The sequence below is a fragment of the Rhipicephalus sanguineus genome, chromosome 8 (genome assembly GCF_013339695.2).
Source record: "Rhipicephalus sanguineus isolate Rsan-2018 chromosome 8, BIME_Rsan_1.4, whole genome shotgun sequence".
Classification (NCBI taxonomy): Eukaryota; Metazoa; Arthropoda; class Arachnida; order Ixodida; family Ixodidae; genus Rhipicephalus; species Rhipicephalus sanguineus.
Genome location: NC_051183.1, coordinates 168208216 through 168235668, shown reverse-complemented (window position 1 = coordinate 168235668; position 27453 = coordinate 168208216). Strand labels below are relative to the sequence as shown.

The following is a 27453-nucleotide window of genomic DNA, read 5'->3' as shown; positions in this document are numbered from 1 at the left end:
AGTGTGCGCACTGGCCGCGCGCGTACTTCCGAAGCTAACAGCATTCTGCTCTTGGCTGTCGCTCGACGGATTCGGTACCAAAGTTCGTATCACCCGCCGCGATGCGGAAAAGTGTTCGGAACATCCAAATTTCGGCCCATTCGACACAGTGGAATTCGGCTGGGGAATTTCACGAATTCGTATCAGCCGGTTACGTTTACATCAACGCCGCCTAAATTGGTTTACTTGGGTTCGCAAAGAGCCTGGATCGGATTGGGTTGCAATTTCTGTCCTGTCCAAATACGTCTGATATGCAGGTCTTTGGAGTTTTCAGTACACCTGCTGAATTCCGATGCGTCTTCGTGGCCTCAATGTGCCTCTTGTGTAGCATGTCGCTTTATCGCTGCAAAACCATGCTGTTATTTCTGCTGTGTAGCTACCCCTAACCGTGGTCAGCTTAACCACGGTTAAGGTTGTCCGTGTGACAGGGGTATAACACTCGTTCGAGTAGCGGAACTTAAAAAAGGGTGCAAAAATAAGATAGGCGTGGACGTCGCTGTACTAACAACTGAAATTTTACTTCTATGTTGCTGCGGCGGTGCGGTCACACCAGCTCGCGGCGAGCCGCTGGGGGGTCACGCCAATTTGCAGCAGTCTGGAGAGGATTATGTCCGTTATGGTTATGTCCCCAGAAAGCGCCGGGCAGCGTGCCGAGAAAAATGATGCACGAACACATTCTTCTCGCGGCACGAAAATTTTGCCGCGCGGCAGCTTTGGAGTGTCGCGTTTTGCCGCCGCCGGCGCGCTGCGCACGTTTTTCCGCTAGTGTGCTTATAGTTTGGCGCAGTTTTGGCGCAAAACAGCGGAGATGTAGCAGGATGTAGCAGCTTTCACGTCTTGGTGCAGTTTGGCGCAATTGGCGCAGCTATCACATCAGTGAAATAGTGTCAGGGTGCTCACCACATTCTGCTTCTGAGCGCTACTTGCTTTCTTGGCAAATGCTTACCCAATAAAAAGTTAAAATTCATGACTTGTTTTCTTGGTAAAGTCTGGTCCTTTACAGTCATTAAAATATGACAGTACTATTAACAGTTCACATACTTTGTGTTTATTGGGTCAACAAAGGCATGTTCTGCAGAAACTATATACAGTAAAACCTCGATGATACGACCACGGCTCGTACGAATTTTTTTGTGGTCCCAGCCAAGGCTCATTAGCCTGCAGTGAATACGGTTGTTGCGAACTGATCTTCACCTCGTGACACTTGATCGAAACGTACGCTACCGTGCAGGTATGCACAGGTGCTGCCTGTGCTGTTGCAGAAGACACAGCAATCACGCGTGGGAAGCCAAGTGCAGGTATGGCGTCATCAGCAGTGCGTCGTATCCTCCGAGATTGTGTGCAAAGTCTAGAGCTGTGCGAATAGCAAAATTTTGGATGCGAATCGAATCGAATAATTTTCGAATATTTCTCAAACATTTTTCGAATACATCGAAGTGAAATTACAGACAAAAGTTGCAGAGAATCCCTAAGTATGTTCATATGAGATAGCAACATGAAAGTGTTTCATTTTGCTAGGTTGATGAAGCGCTGGCACGGGGTGGTGTTTCATAGTTGTCTTATCAACAATGAGGCAATGTAGAGGCCAAATTGTATTTATGTACATGATTTGGTGCAACCAAAGTGTTGCCGACAACACTTTACACGTGATAGGCAAAGATGCCATTTCCTCAGCCTCTCCTCCTCTTTCAACTTCTGTGGAAGCCCAACTGATGTGGCGGACAAGGGTGTGCTCCCTTCAAGTCCGGAGTTCCAAATCTTCCTCGTAGACGTCGATATCTAAAACATCTGAAATTTTGTATGCGAAAAAGCTTCGGCTTCCGATTTTTCGGACTTCCCGCCCAAATTTCAGGTCCAAAACAGGACTAATTGAGCCCCGACCTCTGCCACATCTTTCATCTCCATGTTGGAACCAGCGTTTTCTTGAGTTAATACATTTGCGACCGTAGCAGAGCTTGAAAGGCAGCCTTGCCGCAATACGGGGGTGTGATGAGGTGAAGATTATGAAAATCTAGGGACAACTTCCAATCGGACGTTGGCTGTCTCTTGGCTAAGTTCGACCGTAACGGAGCTTGAAAGGCAGCTTTGCCGCAATATGAGAGTGTAATGAGGTGAAGGTTATTGAAAATCTGAAGGGGTCACTTTCAATTGGACGTTGACTGTATTTGTTTTTGGGAAGTTCGAATAGTAAAATTCCAGTGCGAATCGAATTGAATAGCAAATACTATTAGAAAAATATTCGAAATTTCGAATATTCGCACACCCCTATACAAATCTTAGAGGCCCTAATGTGCCTTTGTGTGCCTTCGCGCTTAGATTACAGATGGCGACGGCATCCCACTTTTTTTTTTCTCCAACGTGTTGACAAGTGCTGCTGCGCTCGAGGCAGCGTCGTTGCACTGAGTTTACACGTGCCTGCCACGTCGATGCAAGCCATGTCCTCGCAATCACATGTACAATGAAAGGTTGACGAGGACCGAAAGAGAAAGCAGATGGTATTGGCGAAGGAGCTAGGCCTCGCATTGTCAACATGCACAATTGGTGGGGTCGCGCATGACGGCCAACTCTTCGATTTGCAAAGAATCCATCGCGTGCCAACCGCTCCTGAAGTCACTTTCGTCGCAATACTCTGGTGTGATGCAGAAAAGCATACTAAAATTCAGAAGGGGCTACTAGCGGTCAGGGGTCAGAACACATTTGGTTCATGAATTACACATGCGTGCACGTGCCATATATTTACGAGTACAAGTACTATCGCTGATGTCTAATAACTTTACTGGCAGTCATTCAGAGCTGTTCGTGGCGTTGCTGCGGCCCCAAAAAACAAAACATGAAAACATACACCAGCTTTCTTTCGTTGCATACTACTATTTTGGCATGTTTTCTGTTGGTACAATTTTCGTATGATACAAATATTTCGGTGATACAAATATCACCGAGGTTTTACTGCATATATATATATATATATATATATATATATATAGAAAAACAAAGTGCTTCAGCAAATTTCCAAAATGTGAATATCTTTCACACTGCCTGAAATTTAATGTTTTTGGACAAGCCAGCAATGCATTTGCTGAAATTTCCAGTTTGCTGTTATGCTATGCAGTAGACCTGTGTGTTTCATACACAACAAATGGTAGATCTGATGCAGCAAGATCAGAGAACACAGTCCATGTTGGCAGAATGGACCAGTGGTACTATCTCACTACAAACTGTATCACAAAGTGTACAATATTTCTGCCAAACAACAACACATGATACCATAACTCCATTGCAAGGAACTTTCCTCCTTTGGCATTGTCACACATGACTGCCGATTCATTCTGGATTAACTCAAAAACTGTATTAGACTGCAAGCACTGGGAAATCTGTACAGCATCCGAGAGCGAATGACCAAGCAGGTTAGCTGAAAGTTCGGTGTACCCGGTGCTCCGATTTACTGCAAACAGTTTCATTTGCGAGAACATCAGAAATAGCGCAGTGGGCTCAGCACAGTTTAGACGGGAAGTTTTCACAAAGGAGATATTTGCTTGCAAGCACATCACTTTCCTGAGAAAGGTGCACAGTGCTCACAGATTGAAGTGCAACATCGAAACTTTCAGGAACATGTCTAGTAGGCGCAACCACTCAATATCACCGCATTATGTCACTACGAATCTCGCCAATAATGGCACTGATGCTCAAAGTTACGCCTATATATAACACGAACTGAAGACAGTATGTGCATTGTGTAACCTTAACTTGCCATGTTTCACTCTCTGTACATGCTGATGGTAACTTCCTGTGGCATCTCCTGGCTTGTGATGAAACTTTATTTAATAGATAAGGAAAAAACAGACTAGAAAATGGAAGGTTTACACATTTGCTCTAACACAAGAGCCGAAAGTGCAGCCGGAGATAGAAATGATAAAGCTGTCAATATTAGTACAATCTATGAAACAACCCAGGCATTTTTGTACACAAGAGGAAAATCACCGCCCCTGTTAGCTGTCTGCTGTAACCCGGAGGCGAGCCAAAATAAATGTGCACATTCATATTCACAGTGCACACCCATTCATTTGCTTGTTTCCTGTTAAAGGGATGCTATAGGGAGAAAATTAACTGTACTCATTATTATCGCTCTTATGACAAAGAAAACTCCACTATTATCATGTAATGGATGTAGCAAAACAGACTACATGAGGTTCAAAGCAGCTTACGCCTAACTAGACGAGTTCTGACAACTTTGACTGCACCAGGACAGCCCCAATGGGAAGCAATATGTTTCCTTTTGCCTTACCTCGTGGACACATTCACATTGTCTATGTAGTATGTTTAAAATAAAGTGAAATTCAAAATTTAAATTGAAATTGGTGTTGTTTCACGGGCTACTTGGGTTGTGGTTCCAGCATGCAATCCAAAGTTTTCCCAAGTATGGAATCCATAGTTGTCTTTTCCTCATAAATTTTGCATTTTCAAATAATGTAGACCTAGAACCATATTTTATATTACCGTAAAGTGGCTTACTCTTTAGTGCCCCTGCTCAAACTAGACTCGTGTCAGGCCGACCTAACGAGACTCCCTCATTCACCGGACTAACGTCAGTGCAATTTAGGCATCGTCAAGCTGGGCCACAAAAAGTAAAGAAGCCTCCTCTGCACACGCAGAGAGAGCTCAGTTGAGCATGGTGTGCTTGTCGTAGATGTTCCTGCGCTGTTCCTGGACCTGCCGCTTCCACTTGTCCTGCTGCTGGCCCACCTTGTTGAGCACGCTGCTGCTCGAGCGACGAGTGCGCTGCTGGTGGACTGGGAGGGGCTCCTCCTGCAAGACACACGCACACGTCTATGCCAGGCACACACAGAACATGCCCTCCATGGTAGCTTATTGCGTGTCATCACCCGGCACCTTGTCTGAATAAACTCAAGTGCCCACGTTTGAAATGAAGGGTAGGCAAGATCAAAGTTTCTTTAGGACTACAGTCTCTGGATTAATGGTGGCCAAGTGATGCACATGATTTAATACATATCATCATACACACCTGCTTCCTTGGTGTATTTTTAAAAAGCAAGCAAAGTTAAGTATTAGCTCATCTTCCTAAACATCATACCCTTAAAGGGACACTAAAGAGAAACAATGAATTGGTTTAGATTGATAAAGTGTGCTCGGAGAACTCTTGTGTAGTTTATTTCACCACCATAGGTTTATTACTAGAGGAGAAAACAGGGTGTCTACCGAGTTGACATTTCTGAATTCCCTGAGTTTTCCAGGTTTTCCCTGAGTGTTTTTGCTAAAATTCCCTGAGCGAAACAGAACTTTGTTTTATGTCAAGATGGGTAGAGACCATATCGCTCGGTGATGTCACTCTCTAATACGCACGTTAGAAAATGAAAACGACTTAATCCCATTTGAATAGTACATAGAACAGACAAACCTCAATATAGCGAAGTTGGTAAAAGCGGGAACTCACTTCATTATATCGAAACTTCGTTAAACTGAAATTCGACCTTTCATGCAAGGCATAGTTTCTGAAGGATTAATCTTAAACTGAAAATGCCATAAGAATGCTCGACTAATATGGCAACATGAAAAAACTTTTTTTTATTTTTTGCGTGGAAAAAAATCCAATTTTGTTGAGCCTGAGTGTCACATGTAAAGACGAAACAAATGCGGGTTTAATGCACTGTGGAATTGCGCTTGTTCTGCTGCTGCGGGTTGTTGTCAAATCCTCGCGCGTTGCCCAGAGCAATGCAACGCCGTTGCTATCATGTTGCCCAACCGAACCATTTGCTCTCCACGAACGCACAACATCGAAAACCCTCCCACGTTAGAAAAAAAAGTCACAGTTTCACCGCGAGAGCAAAATAGTAAATCCGATAGCAACAAAGAAGAATTTTATATGAATATAGGCTAGCAGCTCGCTCCTTCAGGAAACGCAACCGCTGCACTAAGACTCAGGGGCGGATTCAGGTACCTGTTGGGGGGGGGGGGGTACAAAGGCTGAAGCCACCGCTCAGCAGTGCATTTTGGTGGGTCACGCATATTTACAACAGCCCAGAAGGTGCCTAAGAAGCCTTCGTTGTAAATGTGCATAGGGAAGCAGTAAAGGGTAGAGCGATGAGAGAGGTAGAGAGCAGGGACAAGATTCTCTTTACCCCTTTTGGACAGTGGCAGGCAAAGCAACCTGACAAAGGGGGCAAACTCAACAGGCAGCCTGACAAAGGAGGTGGACGACAGGTCTTGAAGGGAGGGGGCGGGGGCTGGCTTAGGGGGGGGGGGGCGATCGCCGCTACCGCCCCCCCCCCGGGATCTGCCACTGCTGGCTTCAACGGAAGTTTTGCAATTAGAGCACAACATCCTACAAAGGTATGAGCCGTCTGCTGATCCCCTCTAAAGATACCGCGGCGCACGCGACCACGCCCGCTGGTACAAAGTACGCACTTCCTGCCGGACTCACGCAGAACCCCCCCCACCTTCTCATCAACGCGCCGGCTCCTATCTCCATGTGCCCATCGCGCGAATGAGACGGTCGGCTCGTTTCATCTCTGCTTGAGCCCCGTTCGTCGGCAGCGCTCGCGCACATGAAGTATACGATGCGCGGGGTGATGTAATCGCGATTTGGACTTGGATAAGGAAGATCATGGCGAAGGCAAAAAATTCGCGTCGGAATGTCTATATAATTGCTATCGCAAAAAAGAAAGCAATATAGCTGCGGGCTAAGATCGCATGAAAGCACGGCAACAGCCTGAATTACGGCACATCTGATTATGGTCACGTTTCTGTTTTCCGACATCGCGCACCGAATCGATCAAGTGGGACCCGTGCCGGTGTCGCGAATTTCGGTCACCGCTATGCCTTGGCACTGAAAAGTTTTGTAATTCGGCTTTGTAGCAAACATCCACGTGGTGTGGCTGGTAATTGCAAGCTGCAGCCCCCAAAAATATCGGTCGACTGCCTAAAACTTGTTTCAGCAGTCCCTCGCCGGAAAAAAAAAGAAAAAAAAGAAAGCTTTCAATTGCTGTGAATTGGCCTGTTAGTTACGCTCGCTCTCGCCTGGAAATTTATTCTATTCTTCACAGAGTCATAAATAGTATCTTTAGAGCTCGGGATCAGAGCGAGTGAGCTCTCCGATAACCGCCAAAAAGCGCCGCGCCGTCTTTTTTCTGGCCGATCGGGATGGCGTGCAAGATACCAGCCTTGTCGGCGATATCCGCTTCCTTAAAGATCGCGATCGCTTGCAAGATAACTCAAGCTCGTTACATCTACTACAACTAATCATGCTGTTACTTGACACGCGGCGATAACAAAAACACCATATCGGGCGCTAACGCACAGCACGCGCGAGAAAGATTACAGAACTACACCGCGTACTCACAGAACACCCTGACAACATTGCGCGATACGATGTGTCGTGGTTCGCGGTTCCCGCATGCCACGCATTAGCCGGATTCTCTCCCACTTCACCGCTCCGAAGGCGATGACAGCATCGAGGTGTGCCACTTCCCCGCAGCCGCAGCGGCCGTTTGATTTGAAAAATGCATTCACAAAATATCGAGCAAGCGCTACCGCGACTTTGGTCGCCTTTCAATAAAGTTACTGCGGATTTTCCCTGATGGGAGCACAATTTCCCTGAGTTTTCCCTGAGAATTTCCAGACTACCCAAAATCCCTGAGAATTCCCGGTTTTCCCGGTTTTCCCGGTCGGTAGACACCCTGGAAAACCAAGTTCAAAGTTTCATTTTTAAATTTCGCGCCAAACTTTGTAATTCGTGACGTAAAAGAATTCAAAGAGCATTTAACGTATTTTGGCGCCACTGGCTTGACGAAATTTCCACAAACTCGTTATGTCAAGTCTCCGGCCCTCTCAGAGGACAATGTACTTCGATTTAACCGATTAGGAACTACGTAGGCCCAAGCAGGCACCGTCAAAAATATGTGATGTCACGGCAAATGGTGCGGGAATTCCAAGGTGGCGTCGCCACCTGTATTTTATTTTTGCGCGTTTTCTCGCTTATTAAGCGTCTTCGCGCAGAAAGCGTGTTTTTGGTATCGTGGAAGACTACTTTACTAATGCGAGAAAAATCGTTTTGCTCTTTAGTGTCCCTTTAAGCTACGTATGACCTCGCAGAGTGATATGCATACTTAATAAAATTAAATAGAGCAATAGCTTCTCACTGCCCCATCAATCAACAATTGAAATTTAGCATCGCTGATCAAGATGCTTTCCTACCAACCAAAACTTATAGTTATATCGTTACACGTACAGGTGCCCCAAAAGTAAAACTGGGCACGTGAGCTGTGGCCAAACTGGGCAAAACCATATGCCACCGCGCTCCAGCACATCCAGCTGACCCATCCCAATATTCTGATGCTCGCCTTATCACAGGTATGAGCAATGCCGCGCCGCTGCCGTCACTGCTCGTCAGGGGGAAAGTGATCACGTGGCATTCTTAGCGAAGCAGAAAGGGTACGCCTCCAAACTTTTCTTCACTGTAGAGGGCGCAAGTGCCAAACCGAATATGAGGCGCCCTCTATAGGATGTAATACATAAAGGGTGTACTGACAATAAACTGGGGCACTTCTGTTGGGGACTTGGAGCGTGCGTGTTGACTCCCCGGCCCTCGGGCTTAGACCTGCATCCTTGGCTCGAACCCACCCACCACATTCACGACACAGAAAAACAAATGCATAAAGAATTAAGAACACCCCTGATGAGCAGTGATGGCGGCAGCATGGCTCTGCTCGTACCGGTGAGAAAGCGAGCATCAGAATATCGGGATAGGTCAGCCGGTTGCGCTGACGCACTCTCGCTATCTGCAGTGCGTCTGCTGACAGAGGACACTGGCATGCAGTTTCGTCCCGTTTGGCTACAGCTCGCATGCTCCGTTTTACTTTTGGGGCACCTGCACATTTACCATGACAATTATAGGCCTCGTGCGCTGATGTTTGAAGCCGAGGTGGCAGCGCACCCTCACGCACGTGGCAAAGGAGTTATAAAAGTTCCCACAGAAATCACACGAAAATGAAAGAAGACAACTTTCGACCACAGCTGAGCGGCATGTAAACAACTCCTCGAACTTGATCAATAAATGATCCCACTTTCATGCAACCTTTATTTTTTGTTTGATATGTTTACAGAGACATAGTAGGACAAAAAGAAATAAGGAAGGAGCAGGCTGTCGTCTAGAGGGGCACAACGCCAGCGTATTTTGCTCTGACGCATGATCTCGTCGTGTCTGCCTGAACGGCGAGCAGTGGCAGTCAGTGCAGAAACAGACATGCATTTGCAGTGTCCACTTCGTTGGGAACGACAGCTCAGCACCCACAGAGCAACAAAAAAATAATAAGAAGCTCACTCATACGTTATGCATAGTCCATGATTTTCATTTGCACTATATGCGCTCCTTGACAATCCCCATCACGTTGAGGAATTTCTTCTTTCACACCACACCACTGGCGTACAACTTCGTGCAAAGCGACAAGGAACTCTCGTTCAAGCACCTGTCTAAATCTTCAATCCTACGAAAACCGCAGAACAACACAGGGTGGTTGCTTCTCGTAGTCATGTTCACGCGAGAGCCGGCGACGCGCTCTTCTAGCAGACGACAACTAACAAGGGATTGATGGGCGCTTCACATGGCCCGAAATGGTGTTTGTGGTTCAATCGGCTCCCAGTGTGGTTTCAAAGGGACAGAGCAGCTGTAATTCTCTCGTTACCGCAGCACGCAGCTGCGTTTTTTTGTCTCACTACAAAAGGGTGTGCTCATAGCTTGGTTTTCAGCAGTAAGCGGGACCTTTCTTGGGTGCCTTGAGGTCAAAAGGGACTTAAGCAGAGTGTACGTTGGGCGAGTTAGTGCATTGCTTAAAACGAAATATTTGTGGCGCAACTGAGAACGAGGAAGATAAACGAGAGATCCTATCCTGTATTCTCTCGTTTTTCTTCCTCGTTCTTAGTAGCGGTACAAATATTTTGTTAAAAAAAAATGGGACTTAGTTGAATGACGGCGAGAGCCGTGGACAGGCCGGCTTTGACAAAGTGGCTTTTTGGGCTACTATTGAAGCGCTAGCAGACACGGACGTTCCTGTTGTGTCTTTCTCAGAGTCTGCTAGCGCTATGATACAGGCTGCCTTTCCACCGAAACGCGAGTCAGCACGGTGCATTTATGCACAAAAATGGCCAACAAAGATTGCTGTTCTAAAAGAAACGCTGCTACCGCAACTGCCACTGCCGCGCACATATTCTGCCCAACTAAGATTGCGGCGCTCGCCCCACAGAAGGCGGGAGCAGCAGCGCCACCATACCAGGTCTCTAGACCTATATGACCACATCTCTTTGCACGCCTCTCGAGAAAGACCAAAGGCCATCACAGAACTGAAATGCGATCTAACAAATGCAGGCTCCCTGAAAGGCTCTGAATCACTTACGTTCATACTTACATTTTCATCTAGGCCCAATGATATTCTTTTCTATCAGAAGCAAGCAAAGAGCACATGTGTTGTAAAGTTAGCAGTGCTGCTGCAATTAATGAGCTGCACAGACACGCTTCACTCTGGTACTATAAATATAGACACATTTAGAAATGTACCTTGTCCCTCAAGCAGACAATGATCAATATTTGTTGATTAAATGCCAGTTTATGCTAGTGTTCCTCTGTGCCTGGACCCTATTTGGCATTTGCTTTTTATAAATGCTGCAACCAGTTGTAAAGCAACCTGCCCCTACATTTACATCCCCTTCAGGTGTCAATTATGATGCAAGGTTTACACAAGAGCATTCTAAGGTGCTCAACAATGTAGTTAAAAAATAAACGTTATTTTCTGCAAGTTTCAGTACTTAATCGTAATTACCATGTGATAAAAAATATATTCTGAAGTCAGTCTTGTTTCATTGTTTCATATAAAAATCAAAGCTTATTCTCAAAATGCATGCACAATTTGTTTGTGGCTCTATTCGTTTGCACTACAGAAAAGCTACACTTTTGACGTTGCTTGAATGAGGGCAGTGAACGTAGTAGTGCTTTCACCAAAGTAATCGACTGTGGTCACTCGCAGTACACTGAAGACAAACTGATTATGCAGACGGTTCAGTTAATCCAATGCACAATGTATTGTGCTCTTTCTTGCCCACTAGAAGACGCAACGATAATAGGGTGCAATTAACAAGTCCGGAGAATCCCTGCCCATACGACCAAAGAAATAGTCCCGCTCATGAACATGGCAATGATCTCCACCGGTCGTTTAGCTCATGATGTCAGTCTGGAGTGCGCACCCACTGGTGCTGCCATTGTGCGCATCTGCCTTTCAGCAGGAAACGCCGCAGAGTTCTAAAGCCTAGAATAACAGAGAGCTGAGCTGGTTGGTCATTCTACAAGAAACCTCTTTCTTGTGTTTGCACGACCAGTCTTTTAGAATGAAGACTTGTAAAGTTGCACCTGACTACAGCAAAAACAAACTGTACGCAAACGTAACCACTGCCGCTGAAGGGGCTACAGCAACTGTCATCAATGTTTTACATGAGGCTTTGTGTTGTAGAAAAACTAAACATTGCTGTTTTGACATAGCTGCCAGTTGTAGTGAGGTGCCCCCTTGCAACACCCACCAAGTTGAGCTCCTCATCCACGTGCTCCTGGTAGGCGGAGGCTGCCTTGCGCCGGTTGAGCAGCGGGTCGAGGCACATGAGGAACAGCATGTAGACCGAGAGCAGGGAGATGACCCAGATGATGAGGATGACCAGCACCCGGATGGTGGTGGTGTTGCGGCGCTCATAGCGGCACTTGCAGCGCGGACAGAACTCACTCTCCCGGCCCTTGATGTCGTTGGCCTGGGGCAGGATCACCCCTTCACAGTTGCTGCAATCAACCAGTTGGGCATGTAACATTTCAAGTAGGAAGCCTATTTGATACAATCGAGGACCAGGCAAGGTGTAATGAGCCACAGTGCGAGAGGCATGCAATAACTTGGACGTTCTCAGTCAATTCCAATATCCACTGACGCTGCTTTTTGCACCTCACGGTCTGTTGCACCTTTGACCGATCGACGATGTCAATTGTTCACATTATCATGCGATATCACGTAGTGACGTCACGATGCAACGTCATCACTCGCTTGGAGAAGGTAGGATGGGTTTTTGGACAAGGCGTTGAAAGACCTTACAGACTGAAGCAAAACTGCAATTCGGCCTGGTTGCAACAAATTCATTCTTCACTTACTCGTGCAAACACACAGGGACAAGAAGAGACTTACGAGGACAGGCGCGACTCCCAGTCTAGTGCAAGTCTCGTGGACAGGAGCTCCAAGACAGCCGCTTAAGGCTTTCGCATTAACAACTGCTTGCAAGCGGAAAGTAAGGCCAAGTGTATTCAGTCATTGCCCTCAGCGCACTCCCACGTTTCTCAAATCAACCTGGTCATGTGCTTGTTGTGGCCATGTTACCACCACAAACTTCTCTCTCATCTGCCCACCTAGCTTTTAGCATTTACTCATCCCAAGCTGAAAGCCACTAAACATGACTGACGTTTCATGTTTCAAGAATCGGCAGACAGCAAGCATAACACAAAGGTTTTAAGACTGGTCCATGCCAGTGGCAAGTCACTGTTTTGCTAATTTTATTTTCCTTTACCAAGGGGTAGGAAAGCTCAGATAGCTTCTGGAACATCTTTTGGGGCAGAAAACAGTCTTTTGGAGCAGTTAGTAAATAAAACAAAAACGAGAGCACTTTTCTGGTATAGAACAGGAACAAAGCACTGTTAAGAAATCATAATGTCCTACATCAAAATTATTCACATGCTAAAGTTGCAGGCTGACAAAAAAAATTTAGCGCATCTTGCACAAAGTCGCACAAGCAGAGCTGGTGGACTAGAAGCCTCGTGTTGAGAGCCCATACTGTGAGGCTCACAGAGCACAATTATCACTGCTCCAAGAAAGACCACCTTGCCATACACTGCAGGGACTGCGGCTGCGCACCCATGTTGGGCAACACGAGGGTTGTGTGTAAGGAAAAAGGCAAAACCGCACGTGAAATTTTAGAAGCCGCAGAAATTTTGGAAAGGAGGGAAGAGTGCATTGGCTGCCCATCGGTTGCTCTATCTTGAGTAGAGAGCAAGTTTTTAGTATAAACATGTGACGTTGTTTTGTTTTTTGTGGTGGTTTGGTTTTTTGGTTTTTGCTATCTTGAATTCTTTCGCTCTTGCTTTGTGATTTGATTGCAGCTCCTGCGTTTGTTGCTCTTGAGATTGTCGTTGGAATTTGCTCTAGTAATATGCAATACACATGTGCAAAAAGATGCTATTTAAGCAAATGTGGTCGTCAGTAAAGATTAGCTGAAGTTCAGCACCAGTGTCATCTTTTTTCGTGTTTCGTGTATGTGTCTTAACCCGGTATGCGCTGCCATTTATCGTAAAAAAAACATGGTTGATCCCTCCGTCATAGGAATCGGAATAACACGAAAGTAAAGCGTGCCCTTACAGAAGTAACTGAATGTTCACTTTACATTGATATATCGGAGTTTGCACAATGTCTGGAGCACCATTTAACGCAGATGTGCCCACTTTGATGGTTGGTGGTACATCTCTATCCCGACGACTAACGTCCCTGCTAAATGATTAAACAAACCCTTGCGGTGTAGTAGTTAACGGTGAAAGCGTAATCAGAGAACTAGGTGTGATAGCCAGAAGAGCATCGCATATTGGACGCAGAACTTGGTCGCCATCCCGCGGCATGTTGAAATGTGATTGAACAGCACGGCCGGACTAGAGGGAAACGCAAAGCGCGTCGTGCCGCCCTAGTAGCCCAGCCGCGATTTTTCTAGGGGCGAGCACGTGAGCGGGGAACGCGGCGTTACAGCCAGGTGAGGCAGGCGCACGGCACAGAGCTATCAGCGAGGCTGACGCTTTTACGACGCTTGGCTAAGGTCGCCACCTCACGGTGCGTTAAGGCAATGATAAAATTGAACTTCTATTGAAAACGCACGAATGGGAAGGACGTGTAACGCGTTGCAGGTGCTAATCGCGGAGGCCACAGTAATGACGAATTACTTTACTTTACCGCTCCCAGAGGGCAACACCACCCCGCCGACCGGGAGAGTGGTAGTTATAAAAGGCGCATTTGTAGAGCCTTTAGAGTCTGTGACTGTGGCGCAGTGGATAGCGTGCCTGGCATCTGCTGTTGCGGACAAAGCGGTCGTGGGTTCGATGCCCGGTGACGGAACTTTTTTCTTTGCCATCTGATTGTGTGATTTTTTCGACGTCATTTCCGTGATGGAGATACCTCACTGAGGTCTTGGTGGACCCCGGCATAAAACACTTTCGCGTTAAAAAATTTTGTTCGCCAAGAAATTCGGTTTTTTCTTTCTTCACTTGGCCATAAAGTTATTGCACCCTTGCTGGACAAATCGGTGCACGTCTTCTGGTAGCAAAGCAGAGGAGAACGAAGAGGAAGGCAAGAAAAAGTGGACGAAGATGGCGCGTGCCGGTCCATGATGATGATAATTTTCTATCTACAACATACGGCCAATGTCAACCTTAACAGCTCTGCTGTAAAAAGAATGAGGAGAGGAACTGAAGGCTAAAAATTTTTAATGAATTTTGATATCATAGAAAAGAAAAACAATTCACGAATATTTTATTTTGACACAAATGCTCTCAAACAGTGGGTACAGAAATATAGAAACCGGACCTTCTATGGTCTAAATAGGAAACCGTGGAGGAAGGAAAGGGGCGTTTGCATCATGCAGATCACAAGCACGTCACCTGCGCTTGACACAGTAATGTGCATGGTACCCTCAAAACACTAAATTAACAACACACATTTGTTCGGGAGCACTTCCAACCATTCATTGGACTTTTTTTTCATATATGATTCACCCACTGTGGTTGTTTTTGCAGTGTGTTTTAATAGTATTGGGCTGCAACGTGCAAGTACAACGGCCGCATGTTCCTTCGGAAGAGTGGGCTGACTAGTGGATCCAGCCCGGGAGTGGTCCACACAAGACAGATTTCGGGTGCGATACGCTGTACGACTATTCATACCAACAGCTGCACCTGACAGGCTACTTCCAACCACAGGAGATGGCACAATTACTCCTAAAAATAATTCGATTAGGTTACTAATTAGTTGTCTGCAATGCTTCCAAATGTAACTAAATTACACGACAAATAACGGTTGGCCAAAAATAATTACATTACATAACTATTATATATGAAAAATAATGAAATTACTTGAACAGAAGTTCACCATTCATGTGCAATGCACGTAAACTTCATTTACAGTACATACTGTCATGTGGCTGTGTTAAAAGCATGCAAAACTCAAGTCAGTGAAGATGAAACTTCTTATTGGGCGAACTTGTGCCCAGGAAAAGACACTCAAAGTACAAGCAGCCCTTGCTGCACAATGATAACAGTGAGCATAGACGTCTGTCGCCGATGATGTGGTCGACGGCGGAATGCAGCATCTTTTATACGCGAGTATTGAAACACTTCAGCTCGTGCTGGTGCTCACCTTAGCACTAGAATAAACTTGAGTACTCGTGTAATGTGTTCAATCTTGTCAGAATAGTCGAACACGGTCTAGAAGTTTCTCGAGCAGTGCAGTGTGGCCTGTGCCAAGCGCAGGTAAACTTTTCTTGTGGGTGAAGCTCAATCACATAAAAACAAAGAAATAAGCATGCATAAGCTTGAGAGGTCACAGTCACAAATGGCGACATAACGTTTCACAATTACCAGTGCAGTATGATTAACAGCAAAAGGGCACAGCTTGGTTGGGCACCGAGTAAACAACTGCTGTGAAATTGGAAGGCATGGGAATGCCCCTACACACAGTTTTGCTGCTTTTGATGCAAGAGCTGCTTGATTTGCAAGCAGAAGAATCTACAAGTGATGCAGCCAAGGAGATTTTCTTGCAAAAGGCATTTGACAAAAGGCGTAGAGTAAATGCTTCTGGGGGTCTGCCAAGATTGTGTCAAACTGTGGATGGACCGAGCTTTGATGGGCTCACCATCTCTGAGGAGGCACATTCATGATGTAGAGCTTGCGGTTGGTCTGGGAGCCCTTGACCACTGCAGTGCTGGGGCAGATGCACTTGCAGCGCACATCCTCGTACTGCGCCTAATTGGGCAAAGGAACCAAAGCGGGTTCATCATCATGCTTTTACGCTGCAAAACTGACAAGGGAAGGCAGATACGCCTTCCCTTTCTTGCGATTTTTACAGTGTAAAACTGATGACAACACAATCACGAGGCTTGCAGGTACTTAGACCGTACGCAAACTATAAAAACCAACAGAGACATTGTTGAAAAACCACTTGGTGGCACATTGCGAATGAAGGCACTCTGAAATTCAGTGACCCAAAGATTGTTAACAGGTGCTCACATGAAAGCTTATACATGCTAATTTCAAGACGTGCATGACCTCGAAGCACAAAGAGCTGATGCACGCACGTACGGTCAGCCACGAACAATTATGGGGGTAGAGGCTACAGAAAGAACATAAATTTGTTTCATCAAGGTGTGGCACTTGTAATTTATTTTCATGACTCACTAAGATTGCTACATATTGGAAGTTTAAGCCACAGGCCCAGCCATCATAGGAAATAAGTGTTGCCTATACCGTGTGTGTCATAACTTTTATGGTCGAGTGTACGTATCTCTATGTTGTCCAGTAATACCATTCGAATATGTAGAAAGGTATATAAGTTATGTCACAAGGGCAGGGCATCATAACTCGCACAGGAGTTGTGGGCCCTTATGTCATATTCTCTAATACAAAACCCTAGAGCACGTGAAAGAGTATAGTGACAGAGACATTCTAATCAGACAAGTGACGCAAGTTTAAAGGAACGTAGGTTAGCTTCGTAACAGGTAAATGACTGTGGTTCTGTTAGATCTGTGGGTAGTTTGTTCCAAAGATGCGATGTGGTATGCGTGAATGTAAATGACCCATAATTAGTGCATCAAGTATCAAGATTGCTGAAGTGACGATGAGCCTTCATGAAGATTTTATCGCTGCCGATAGGAGACTAACTGAGACTAACCTTAGCCAAATTGCTTGTGAAAGTATCAGTGGCCTCACCATTTTCGTTTTCAATAAGAAGAATAACGGATTTGGCTTGGAAGATGAAAAAGGTTGCAGGGATGGATGGCATTGCAATGGTTCATCTTGATTTTCTTGCTTTTTGTAAACTTGTTACAAGAAGAATCCAGAGATGGCGCAACCATCATGTGCTCCTTCGAGGTTCTCCGCTTCCTCCCTCTCTGTTTATTTCCTCCTCCTCCTCCTCTATGAACTCCGAGCTCACGAAGTATCAAGTTTCGCCTGGCCCTCCGGCTGCTCCCCCGCCTCTGAACTCTCCACTCTATATTCCTACCTCCATGTAGCCAAACTTATTCTTGTACCCCAACGCTTATTAAACTCAGTTAATCCCCGTCAACAAAATCCCAGTGTTTTATTGGACACTGAAATAAGTCATAACAAAACATGGTGTCAGAAGTTAACCAGTTTTAAGTCAGCGCATGAGCCACGGAGAAGATTCTTGCACCAGCGAAATTAGACTCCAGGGGCAACCCTGCAGAACAATGGCGAGCCTTCAAGCAGAGCTTCACGTTGTACCTCAATGCAACTAACACAGCTAGAGCACCATCTGACCATCGGAGGCTCTTCACTGCTTGATATATACAACACTTTGGACTTCCGGGAATCAACTGCAGAAAGACCAAACCCAGAATTCAACTATGCTCATGACATCAGCCTTCTCGACGCGCATTTCTTACCGAAGCACAACAAACTGCACTTGCGATACCTCTTCAGAACTCGCATGCAACGGGTTGAAGAGCAGTTCAACAGCTTCGTAACTGATTTGAAGCTCAAAGCGTGTGACTGTGCATTCGGAAACGAACAAAAAAAAAAAGATCTGCGACCAGATCACGTGTGGTATCTACGACGAAAAGGCTCGTGCAGACATTCTCAAATTTGAAGGTCCAACACTAGAGAAGGTTGAAAAGGTGTGTCGAGCTCATGAAGCAACAGGAATTCAAATGCAAGCATTTAAAGAGGTTACTTCAAACAGCAGCGATTCTGTGCACGCAGTAAAGACATTCGTCCATTGCACCAAAGCCAAAACCTCAAAGTTTGCTAAAGGAATGCCACAGAAATCTACTGTACCAAAGTGCACAAAACAGAAGCATGCCCAGCTTGAAAGCAAACATGCAGCAAGTGCAAGGAGCACAATCACTTCACGGCAGTTTGCAAAAGCAGCGCTACTTTGCTGCGGGCCTGGGAGCAGATAGCGAAGACGAAACCATCTTGGCAATTCAAAGCAACCAACCAAGCTCCATCCACACATTCCTCCCAGTGAATGGAAAGTCAGTAAAATTTCAAGTGGACAGCGGAGCAGCTGTAGACGTCATCCCAGTTAGACACGTCAACGCACAGCGAATAGAACCGTGCACAACGACACTGCGAACATGGAACGGAAGCAAAGTGCGCTGCTGTGGCAAAACTCTGCTCGAAGTCATCACAGCGAACGGACAGCAACATTCTGTAGAGTTTATAGTGGTTGAAGAAGACCACACTCCTCTGATTGGAAGAACAACAGCTGAGAAAATGGGTCTGATAACTGTAGACTATGACCTCGTGGCTGGAATAGATGAAATTCCCGAAGAGCAGTTCAACAGTCAGATAATAGAAAAATACCTTGACGTCTTTGGAAACACTCTAGCAACACTCCCGGGAACTGTTCATTTGGTCACTAAGCCAGATACGCTTCCAAAAGCAATAACGAGTTTAAGAGTGCCTGTCAGCATTAAACCGCAAGTCGAAAACACGTTGACGGACCTGGAGAAAAGAGGTGTCATCAAACGCGTAACAGAGCCAACGCAATGGGTCAGCAGAATGGTTGTCACAACCAAGAAAAATGGACAAATGCAAATATGCATCGATCCCCAAGCGCTCAACGAGGCTCTCGAGCGAGAACGTCACTTATTGCCCATTCTTGATGATGCTTTACCCAAGCTTGCTAAAGTAAAAATTTTCTCAAAACTGGACTTGCGAAAGGGGTACTGGCAATGTTCTCTCGATGACGAATCAAGCTTGCAGACTACTTTCCAAACTCGGAAAGGACGTTACCGATGGCTCCGCCTGCCATTTGGACTCGCGGTAAGCAGCGAAATAATTCAAAAGAGACTTCAAGTGGCACTCGAAGGACTTCCTGGTGTTCTCTGCATCGCAGATGACATTCTTGTCTTCGGAGTGGGCAAGAATGAAAAAGATGCTCGAGCGGACCACGACAGGAAGTTAGAAAGCCTACTCCAGAGATGCCGACAAATTGGAATCCGTCTCAACAAGGATAAAACACAGCTTCGAACCACATCAGTCGTCTTCCTAGGACACGTACTGACCAATGAAGGACTCAAAGTTGATCCAAGTAAGGTCAAGGCAATTCAGCAGATGCCAAAGCCAACTGACGTCCAAGGAGTACAGCGCTTCTGCGGTATGATGAATTACCTCTCCGGATTCCTGCCCGAAATCTCGCGTGTACTGGAGCCTTTGAGGAAACTCACTGTCAAAGATGCACCATGGCACAGAGGGAAACCACAAGAAGAAGCATTCGAAAAGGCAAAAGAGTCCGTGACAAGAGCTCCTGTTCTGGCCTACTTCGATCCACGAAAGCAGCTAGAAATCCAGTGTTATGCGAGCGATCTTGGACTCTTCTTCAGGATGGACAGCCAGTCAACTTCGTCAGCAGAGCACTGACACCAACGGAAGTTTGATATGCACAAATAGAAAAGGAAATGCTGGCCATTGTCTTCGCCTTAAACAAGTTTCATCAGTACACATTCGGTAAAGAAACGAAGATCATCAGCGATCATAAACCACTTCAAGCAATCCTGAAGGAACGATTGGATCAAGTTCCAAGACTGCAAGGCATGATCCATCAGATGCAAAGATACAACATTATAATCGAACACAGACCAGGAAAGAAATTAATGTTGGCTGACACGATATCTCGGGCCTTCCTTCCCAACAAAAGCAAAGAACATGAACTTGAAAACATGAACGTCGTACACTACGTCCCTGTGAGAAAGGAAACCTTGGAAAAGATTAGAGCAGCGACTGAGAGTGATGACTCACTTCAAAGACTAAAGTCAATCATCCTGTCAGGCTGGCCACAGGACAAACGTGAACTACCCAAAGACATGTGCATACACTTCACGTACAGAGATGAGCTCACAGTTGAGGAATACCTGATCGTCAAGGACTTACACCTAATCGTCCCAATATCATTGCGAGATGAAATCAAAGTGAAACTCCACTCATCGCATCTTGGAATTAAGAACTGCCTCCGACGCGCTCGTGAACGCGTCTTCTGGCCAGGAATGAATGCAGAATTCAAAGACTTCATCATGAGGTGTGAAATATGCCAAAAGCATGCAGACGCTCAGCAAAGAGAAACTCTATTGCTCCATCCAGAACCAAGCTATCCATGGGAACGAGTCAGATGCGACATCTTCGAATTCAAAGGGAAGGATTTCTTGGTTACAGTCGATTACTACAGCAACTTTTGGGACGTGGACCAACTCAAATCCATGACCTTAAACCAAGTGGTACTGAAACTAAAGGCTCACTTTGCATAGTACATGATACCGAGAATCCTGATAAGTGACAATGGACCGCAATTCACACCCCCCCCCCCCCCCCCCAGCGAAGAATTTGAAAACTTCACGAAGAACTGGAACTTTGAACACAAAACGTCAAGCCCAGGATATCCGCGTTCCAGTGGAATGGCTGAATCAGCCGTCAAGACGGCGAAAATGCTCCTGAAAAAAGCAGATAAAAGCCACTCAGACCCACAAATGGCGTTTCTTGATTACAGAAACATGCCACTGCAGAGCTGAATGCTAGTCCAGCGCAAATGCTAATGAGTAGCTGCACTAGAACGACTGTACCAACAGCTTCAGAGCTACTGCAACCCGAAACAGTCGATGTGAGCGAAAGAAGGAAGCAGAAGAGGCGAAAAATCATGCACTATCACGACAGATAATCGAAGGATTTACTGTGCCTAAGAGAAGGTCAGAATGTTACAGTTCGACCGATGAAAACTGGTCAAAGGCACCATAATCAAGGGAATTGACGACAGGTCGTGTGAAGTTCAGACGGAAGACAGCGTCCTGAGAAGGAACCGAGTATGTATTTATCAGGGCAAGCCTTTCCGTGGAACAACACACTGAAGTCAATCAGCCAACTAGAGCGACAGATCAACCGAAGCAGATGGAAACTTTTGCCGGACGTCGAAGAACCATACAGCTTCCAAAGAGACTCGAGAATTTCATCGTAGGTTGAAAGACTGACTCCAAAAAAAGAAGGATGTTACAAGAAGGATCCAGAGATAGCACAACCATCGTGCTCTTACGCAAGCCCCAGGCTCCTTCGAGATTCTCCGCTTCCTCCCTCTCTGTTTATTTCCTCCTCCTCTATGAACTCGGAGCTCACAAAGTATCAAGTTTCGTCTGGCCCTCCGGCTCCCGGGCTGCTCCCCCGCCTCTGAACTCTCCACTCTACATTCCTACTTCCATGTAGCCACACCTATTCTTGTACCCCAACGTTTATTAAACTCAGTTAATCCCTGTTAACAAAAGCCCATGTTTTATCGGCCACTGAAATAAGTCATAACAAAACAAAACTCTCGTCTATTCCATTGAGAAATGGACCACGACACATCTAACATGGAGATAACACACCAAGCCCATCAGTGATGTGGCGGCCATTGTGTCCTGTTGTCTCACTATGAGGGCCACAAGGTCATTTATGACGGGAGCCTGGGAATAGAACAGTACTTGCCCACTTGTCGAAAATGGCACAGCAAAGAGAGAGGTGAGAGCACACGGAAAAAGGCACAGGGCTGGCAAAGATACTTTGAAATTGTATCGCGATACGATACAAGATACTCAGGCAGGAAGTATTGGAGACACAAGATACTGCTGCAATAATTGTATCCGATACGATACTTGGCAATTGTATCTTAAGATACTTCGATGGATTCTCAAATTTGTTATTATAGATCCATATATTGTAGCAGCGAACGCCTATGCACGAAAATGTCTGCTTGAAAATTTCTTCTGTGACCTATTTTGTTTCGCTTGAATGAAATGTCTCTGAGTATCTAAAAAGTTTTGCCCTTTTCGCATAAAGTACATTAGTTTCCTTCCAAAACAACTTATTGGGGCTTGTTTTAGCTTCTTCACAGGACAACCCTTTATACATTTCACTGACAGCGGTTCTTGCTTGTCATTTTTGCAATTGATGGGAGTTGCTGCTCAGCTTGCCGACCAGCTAGCGGGTTGCCATATAATCACAACAACGTCAATAAGAAGCCTTCGCACGACGGCACAAATACCGGTGTGGACTTTTACCTTGTTCGTAAAAGACAGTTTGCACAATATCGTATATCCGGACAGGTGTACAGCAGCAACAACACTGGTACAGACTTTTTGTTTGCGGGGGGGGGGGGGGACGCATGGTGTATACGAGGTCTGAGACCGTTCGCTAGCGGCCCGGTCGGCACACATGACCGTGTTCGTTTTATTTCTTTTTATTTTCAAATAAGTATGTTCGTAAGCTACACAGACATGACTGGCCTCAAACATTTCTTTCGTGAGGAACATGTGGTCACCATGTGCTGAAGCATAACCGTGGAACAAAAACTCCACATTTCAATCCGTGTCGAGATTTCACTCGTTGTGTACATCGGTATCAATGTTTCTCGAATCCTCAGTCCAAATCCACTTCAGAAATGACATCTATATATGATATCGGAAAGGCTTCCTTTCAAATGTCATTTCGTTCAAACTCTGTCCTTCCCCACCATCTTCACTGTCCCAGCCCTTGGAGCTAAATTTCGCGACTGTGGCCTGCCGGCTATAGGGTGTATGCACGACCGGCATCGACAGCGACATGCAGGCAAGTCTCGCTGTGCACTCTGGGTAATCCGCCATTTTGAAGCAATAACAAGCAGACGAGCAAAGCAGCGTGTATGACCAGTCGATAGCTGTCATGGTTTACTGCGCCGTTGTAGGCTGCAAAAGCCGTACGTACACCAAAGCCGAGAAAGAGAAGGCTAAGCAGAACAGTCAGAACCTCAGCAACTTTCGGTTTTTCAAGATTCCAAAGGTGCGGGTTCATGAATGCGGCAAGACGAGGCAGCTGTCGCAACGCCGGCAGCGCGAGTGGATCGCCCGCCTCAACAGGAAGGGTGTCGCCGATAATCCGCAGAAGTACAAAGTGTGTTTCCAACACTTTTTATCAGGTATGCAAGTCTCGCACCTACGTTACCTATTTTAAAGCGCTGCCCGTTCCTGTCATTGTGAAAGTGTTATTTTGGGCACCGCGGATGCAGGCATTTGAGCAGAGCGTTGGTGTACTCTGTTTCGCAGGGCCACAGTCTCCAGTGGGTGCTGCTGGCTCTGCAAGGGCTTTTCGGCTCACGAGCTGCACTGGCATCGGCACCTAATCGTCGTTTTTCATCGTCGACGACGCGAAATCCATTTCAGTGATACTAGGCCTCACATCCAATTTCCTGATGTGCGTCGACAGCCACGAGTTGGCGCTGTCCGTGCACGAACGCTCCTGCCGCACACGCACGCCGTACTCTACGTAAAAAAGCAGTGCCGCGACATGGGAGCACGCATCGCCGTTCCCGGCCATGCACGTACAGTGCGCGGCAACGACTTCACCGTCGCACTTGCACACGGCCCATGAATCCACAGGTGGCCTGTTGAGGCTCTGCGAGTGGTTGACCTGGGCAAAAAGATAACATTGTATTCCGCTAGAAGAATAAAACACTTTAACGTACCTTTGTTTTGAGAATAACGGAGTCTGAGGAAACTTCCTTAACCGATGGCTCGCGCATCCAACCGCTGGTCACAAAATTGTGGCCTTCTAATCCTTTTTAAGCCTTTAGTTGCTGGCGGGTAAGGAAGCTGGTCCCCAAAACAAGGAACTCGCTTATGTCTGCGGCGTCGATTCGCGGCCACAGGTTGACGTCTCTTACTCAGTCGCTTTCCCGAAGCTCAAAGGGGTCCACACCACACAGGGCAACTTTCTCACTGTAGCGCGCCTGGTCTTTGACGCACAGCGTCGCTGCATAATCCGTTTGATCATGCGTCATTTTGCCGCAAAACTATCTTGCATTCTTGCACAGAGATGCCAAACCGCACGCCCGGAGACCGACTGCGACCACACATCGACGACCAGTCCACAAACGTTGCCTGCTTTGGTCTGCTTGTTATTGCTTCAAAATGGCGGATTACCCAGAGTGCACAGCGAGACTTGCCTGCATGTCGCTGTCGATGCCTGTCGTGCATACACCCTATAAGCTGAGTTTCAGACTCCTGGTGTATACGTACATGACGTAAAACTGCAATGAATTTCCATGTTCTACTTAGCTGCTGGCGTAAGGGATTCTTGTTGATATACTCACTAACGTGCAATCTTTTAGCAATTTTTCTTCAACGAGAGAACATGTGCAACACAGAAATGTCTCTGACATATTGTATAGTTGCACAAAGTGTAGCAGGACACCGCTGCTATTCGCGCTATTGCTGCTTCTAGCTCCCATTACGTGGCGATTAGTAATATGAAAAATATATAAGAAGGCCTAACACAGGAAAACAAATATAAGCGAAATAGAGAGGTGGTTGTGTATCAAACATTCACATTGAATAAGTACAGAAACACAATACAGACGGCGCCCTTAATAGCTATGAGCATGAAGTATCGTTAACTTACCTGTTGAGACAATAGAAAATTCGGTGCCTATGGAAAATTGCCTGAAACGGCTCGTTGGGACGCTCATGAGTAAAACGGAACATTCAGTAAAACAATGTTTCTTGAATTCCCTTCCTAACATCTTTAAGATGGCTCCTAATTATTTCCATTATTATAATGCAAACTCAATTTCGCTCATTATTTAAGAAGCGCACGATGACACGGGGACGAAGTATAGACACACACAGGACAAGCGCGTGTCCTGTGTGTGTCTATACTTCGTCCCCGTGTCATCGTGCGCTTCTTAAATAATGAACCAATTCCAACTAGGCCAAACAGCCGTTTTGCTGAACTTCAATTTCGCTATTTTCTTAAGCGGTAAGCAGAATATTTTGTACTGTATACTCAAGGCACGCCCACATAATTATGTATTTGTTTTCAAAATCGCCTTGGCAACGTGTAAATGTGTAAACAGTAGGAGAAATAAAGCAGACAGTTAGAAGAATAAAGCAGAAATCTTATTTTGGGAGCGCGTTACAAAAGACATACAGCAGTGACCAGACCGGAAAAACAGTGCAGAGACCTAGGTAATGTATGTGATGTAAAATGACAGCTAAGAAAGCACTTGTGCTAATAATCAAATTATGCTTTCATAAATTCTTTGAATAAATATAGATGGAAGTGAAAAATACTGTATGCCAAGATATTTTCTGTTAGGTAAACGCTTGCCCTATTAGATCTAGCATCAGTACCATTGGTGCTAAAGTTGTTAGAATTTTATTTGCACATAAGTTAATTCATTGCATGCAAGTCAAACTTACACCACGAGACCCTTCAAATCGTTGATATGTAAAATCCACGCGACGCAAAGCAACCCTGTTCTTGCACGCATCACATTTTGTTACGGAGCAAGAGAATCTTCAATAACGACACTGTAACAACATCAGAATTTGCGCGATAGACGCCGCACGCAGTGGAGTGCGCGGCGCTGGTCAGTGGCTAAGAGCAAGTGTCGCGGCACTGGCACAACTAAAAAGAAATCTAGAAAACAAAAGGTACGTGGGCTGGGCATAGACGTCCGCACGCTTGTCTTCCTCATCTGTCCTCACTGGAAGACTCCGGTGGAAAAATAAAATAACGTCACTGCCCTTAGACTTATTCAGGTGGCTTAGTGGCAGCAGCACCAGCTTGAGAAGCGGAGCTTGGCCAGCGATTATTGTTTCACGCGGTTGTGTGTGTTGCGATAGAAGTATCTTGTGTCTTAAGGTACACGATACATTATCGAATGTACCGGAAATACAGATACTCATCTTTTGAGACCTATCGCGATACAGATACAAGATGGCCATAGAGTATCTAAGATACATGTATCTTCGATACTGCCCAGCACTGCACACACACACACATACGTATGCCTTTTTTGGTCCGTGCTTTTTGTGTGCTTCTACCTCTCTTCAAAATGCTGCAATGGCGACCAGTAAAGGGAGGTTTTAAGAAAACGTTCAAATGCCTATTGATTCACTCAAGTCGGATTTTGTGGAGACAAAGAAAAAAAAAAACCGGGTGAAAGGTTTGCAAGTTCATGCCTGAAACCCGACACAAACACTAAGTAGAATGAACAGGTGGCACATAACACTGAGCCCCCCTTTTATCTTTAGTACGTGTCAAGCCAAGCTATTTCAGCCATACATCAGCATCAGTGTTCACTGAATCTATCCTCTGCCTTGCATACAAGCTTTTCTATGGATAAGTGATAACAGCTGCGTAAACTTGCAACAGACAATTTCGGTGAATTTCACATGTTTTTGTGACGAAACCGAAACTGCGCGTTATGTATATCAACGACCTGCAGGCGCCGCCTGAACGCTTTTCTTTCCTTCGTTCTGGCTAAAATTTCGACAACAGCGGCTGCATTTAGCAGCCCGTAACCGACAAACCGAAGCTAAAAGGGTGCCGCTCAACGATGCGAACCTCCGAACTTGCAGCAAAATTCTGAGGGTAAGCACAGTAGCCGTACCGCGCGCGAAATGCACGTGACTGCTTTCGAGAGTCGAAGCAGTAGTTGAACACTCGTGTTTCACGTCGCTTACATCTCACGCACATTTTCTCGATACGAAGGCACGCCAACCATCGACCCGGTTGGCTTTAAAAAGTGCCTCAAACCAGATATTTCGATTACGCACGGCAGGGTTCCGTTTGGTGTTTACAACTCAGTATGATTGAGTATGAAGCGAGAGCGACTGAGTTTTCCCAGCTGTCCGTCACTGTGGCAGGTGCGAGCAACGTCAAAAAATGCACGCAGATGCCCGCAGGTGTGTGTCATCGCAACCCGTGGGCGCGCTCAAGCAATCATGTAACGCTGCTCTAATGCGCGAGAGAGAAGCGACGAAAGCGTTTACTTACGTCGCAGCAGTGCACGAAGGCTAAAAGGACGAATGCAATGCCGAAATAACAAAGATCACCGCACTTCATGATTGCCGCAGTCTCCCACCTCTGCTGTCACGGTACCCGAGATCCCGAGATGATAAACTGGCTTTGGATTGGATCGACCTTGTCGGGCTTGCGTCGGCTTCGCAAGATTAACGCGAAGACTAGAAAAAAAAAAAACCTTTGCAGGAAACTATTGCACAAACTGTGAAACTGAAAATTACTTTTAAAAGCATGCGCAATTTCTGTTTGGT

At 45.9% G+C, this 27453-nt stretch overlaps 1 protein-coding gene across 1 annotated transcript; it reads right to left on the bottom strand.

The window, feature by feature from the left end:
• Positions 1–2795: 2795 nt before the first annotated feature.
• LOC119402469 (uncharacterized protein CG1161) lies at positions 2796–27288 on the bottom strand. The gene is made up of 4 exons (XM_037669625.2): positions 27176–27288; positions 16011–16120; positions 11617–11866; positions 2796–4842 (listed from the first exon to the last, which is right to left on the bottom strand). The coding sequence occupies exons 1-4, from the start codon at positions 27242–27244 to the stop codon at positions 4696–4698; spliced, it is 576 nt and encodes a 191-aa protein (XP_037525553.1). The 5' UTR covers positions 27245–27288; the 3' UTR covers positions 2796–4695.
• Positions 27289–27453: the final 165 nt, after the last annotated feature.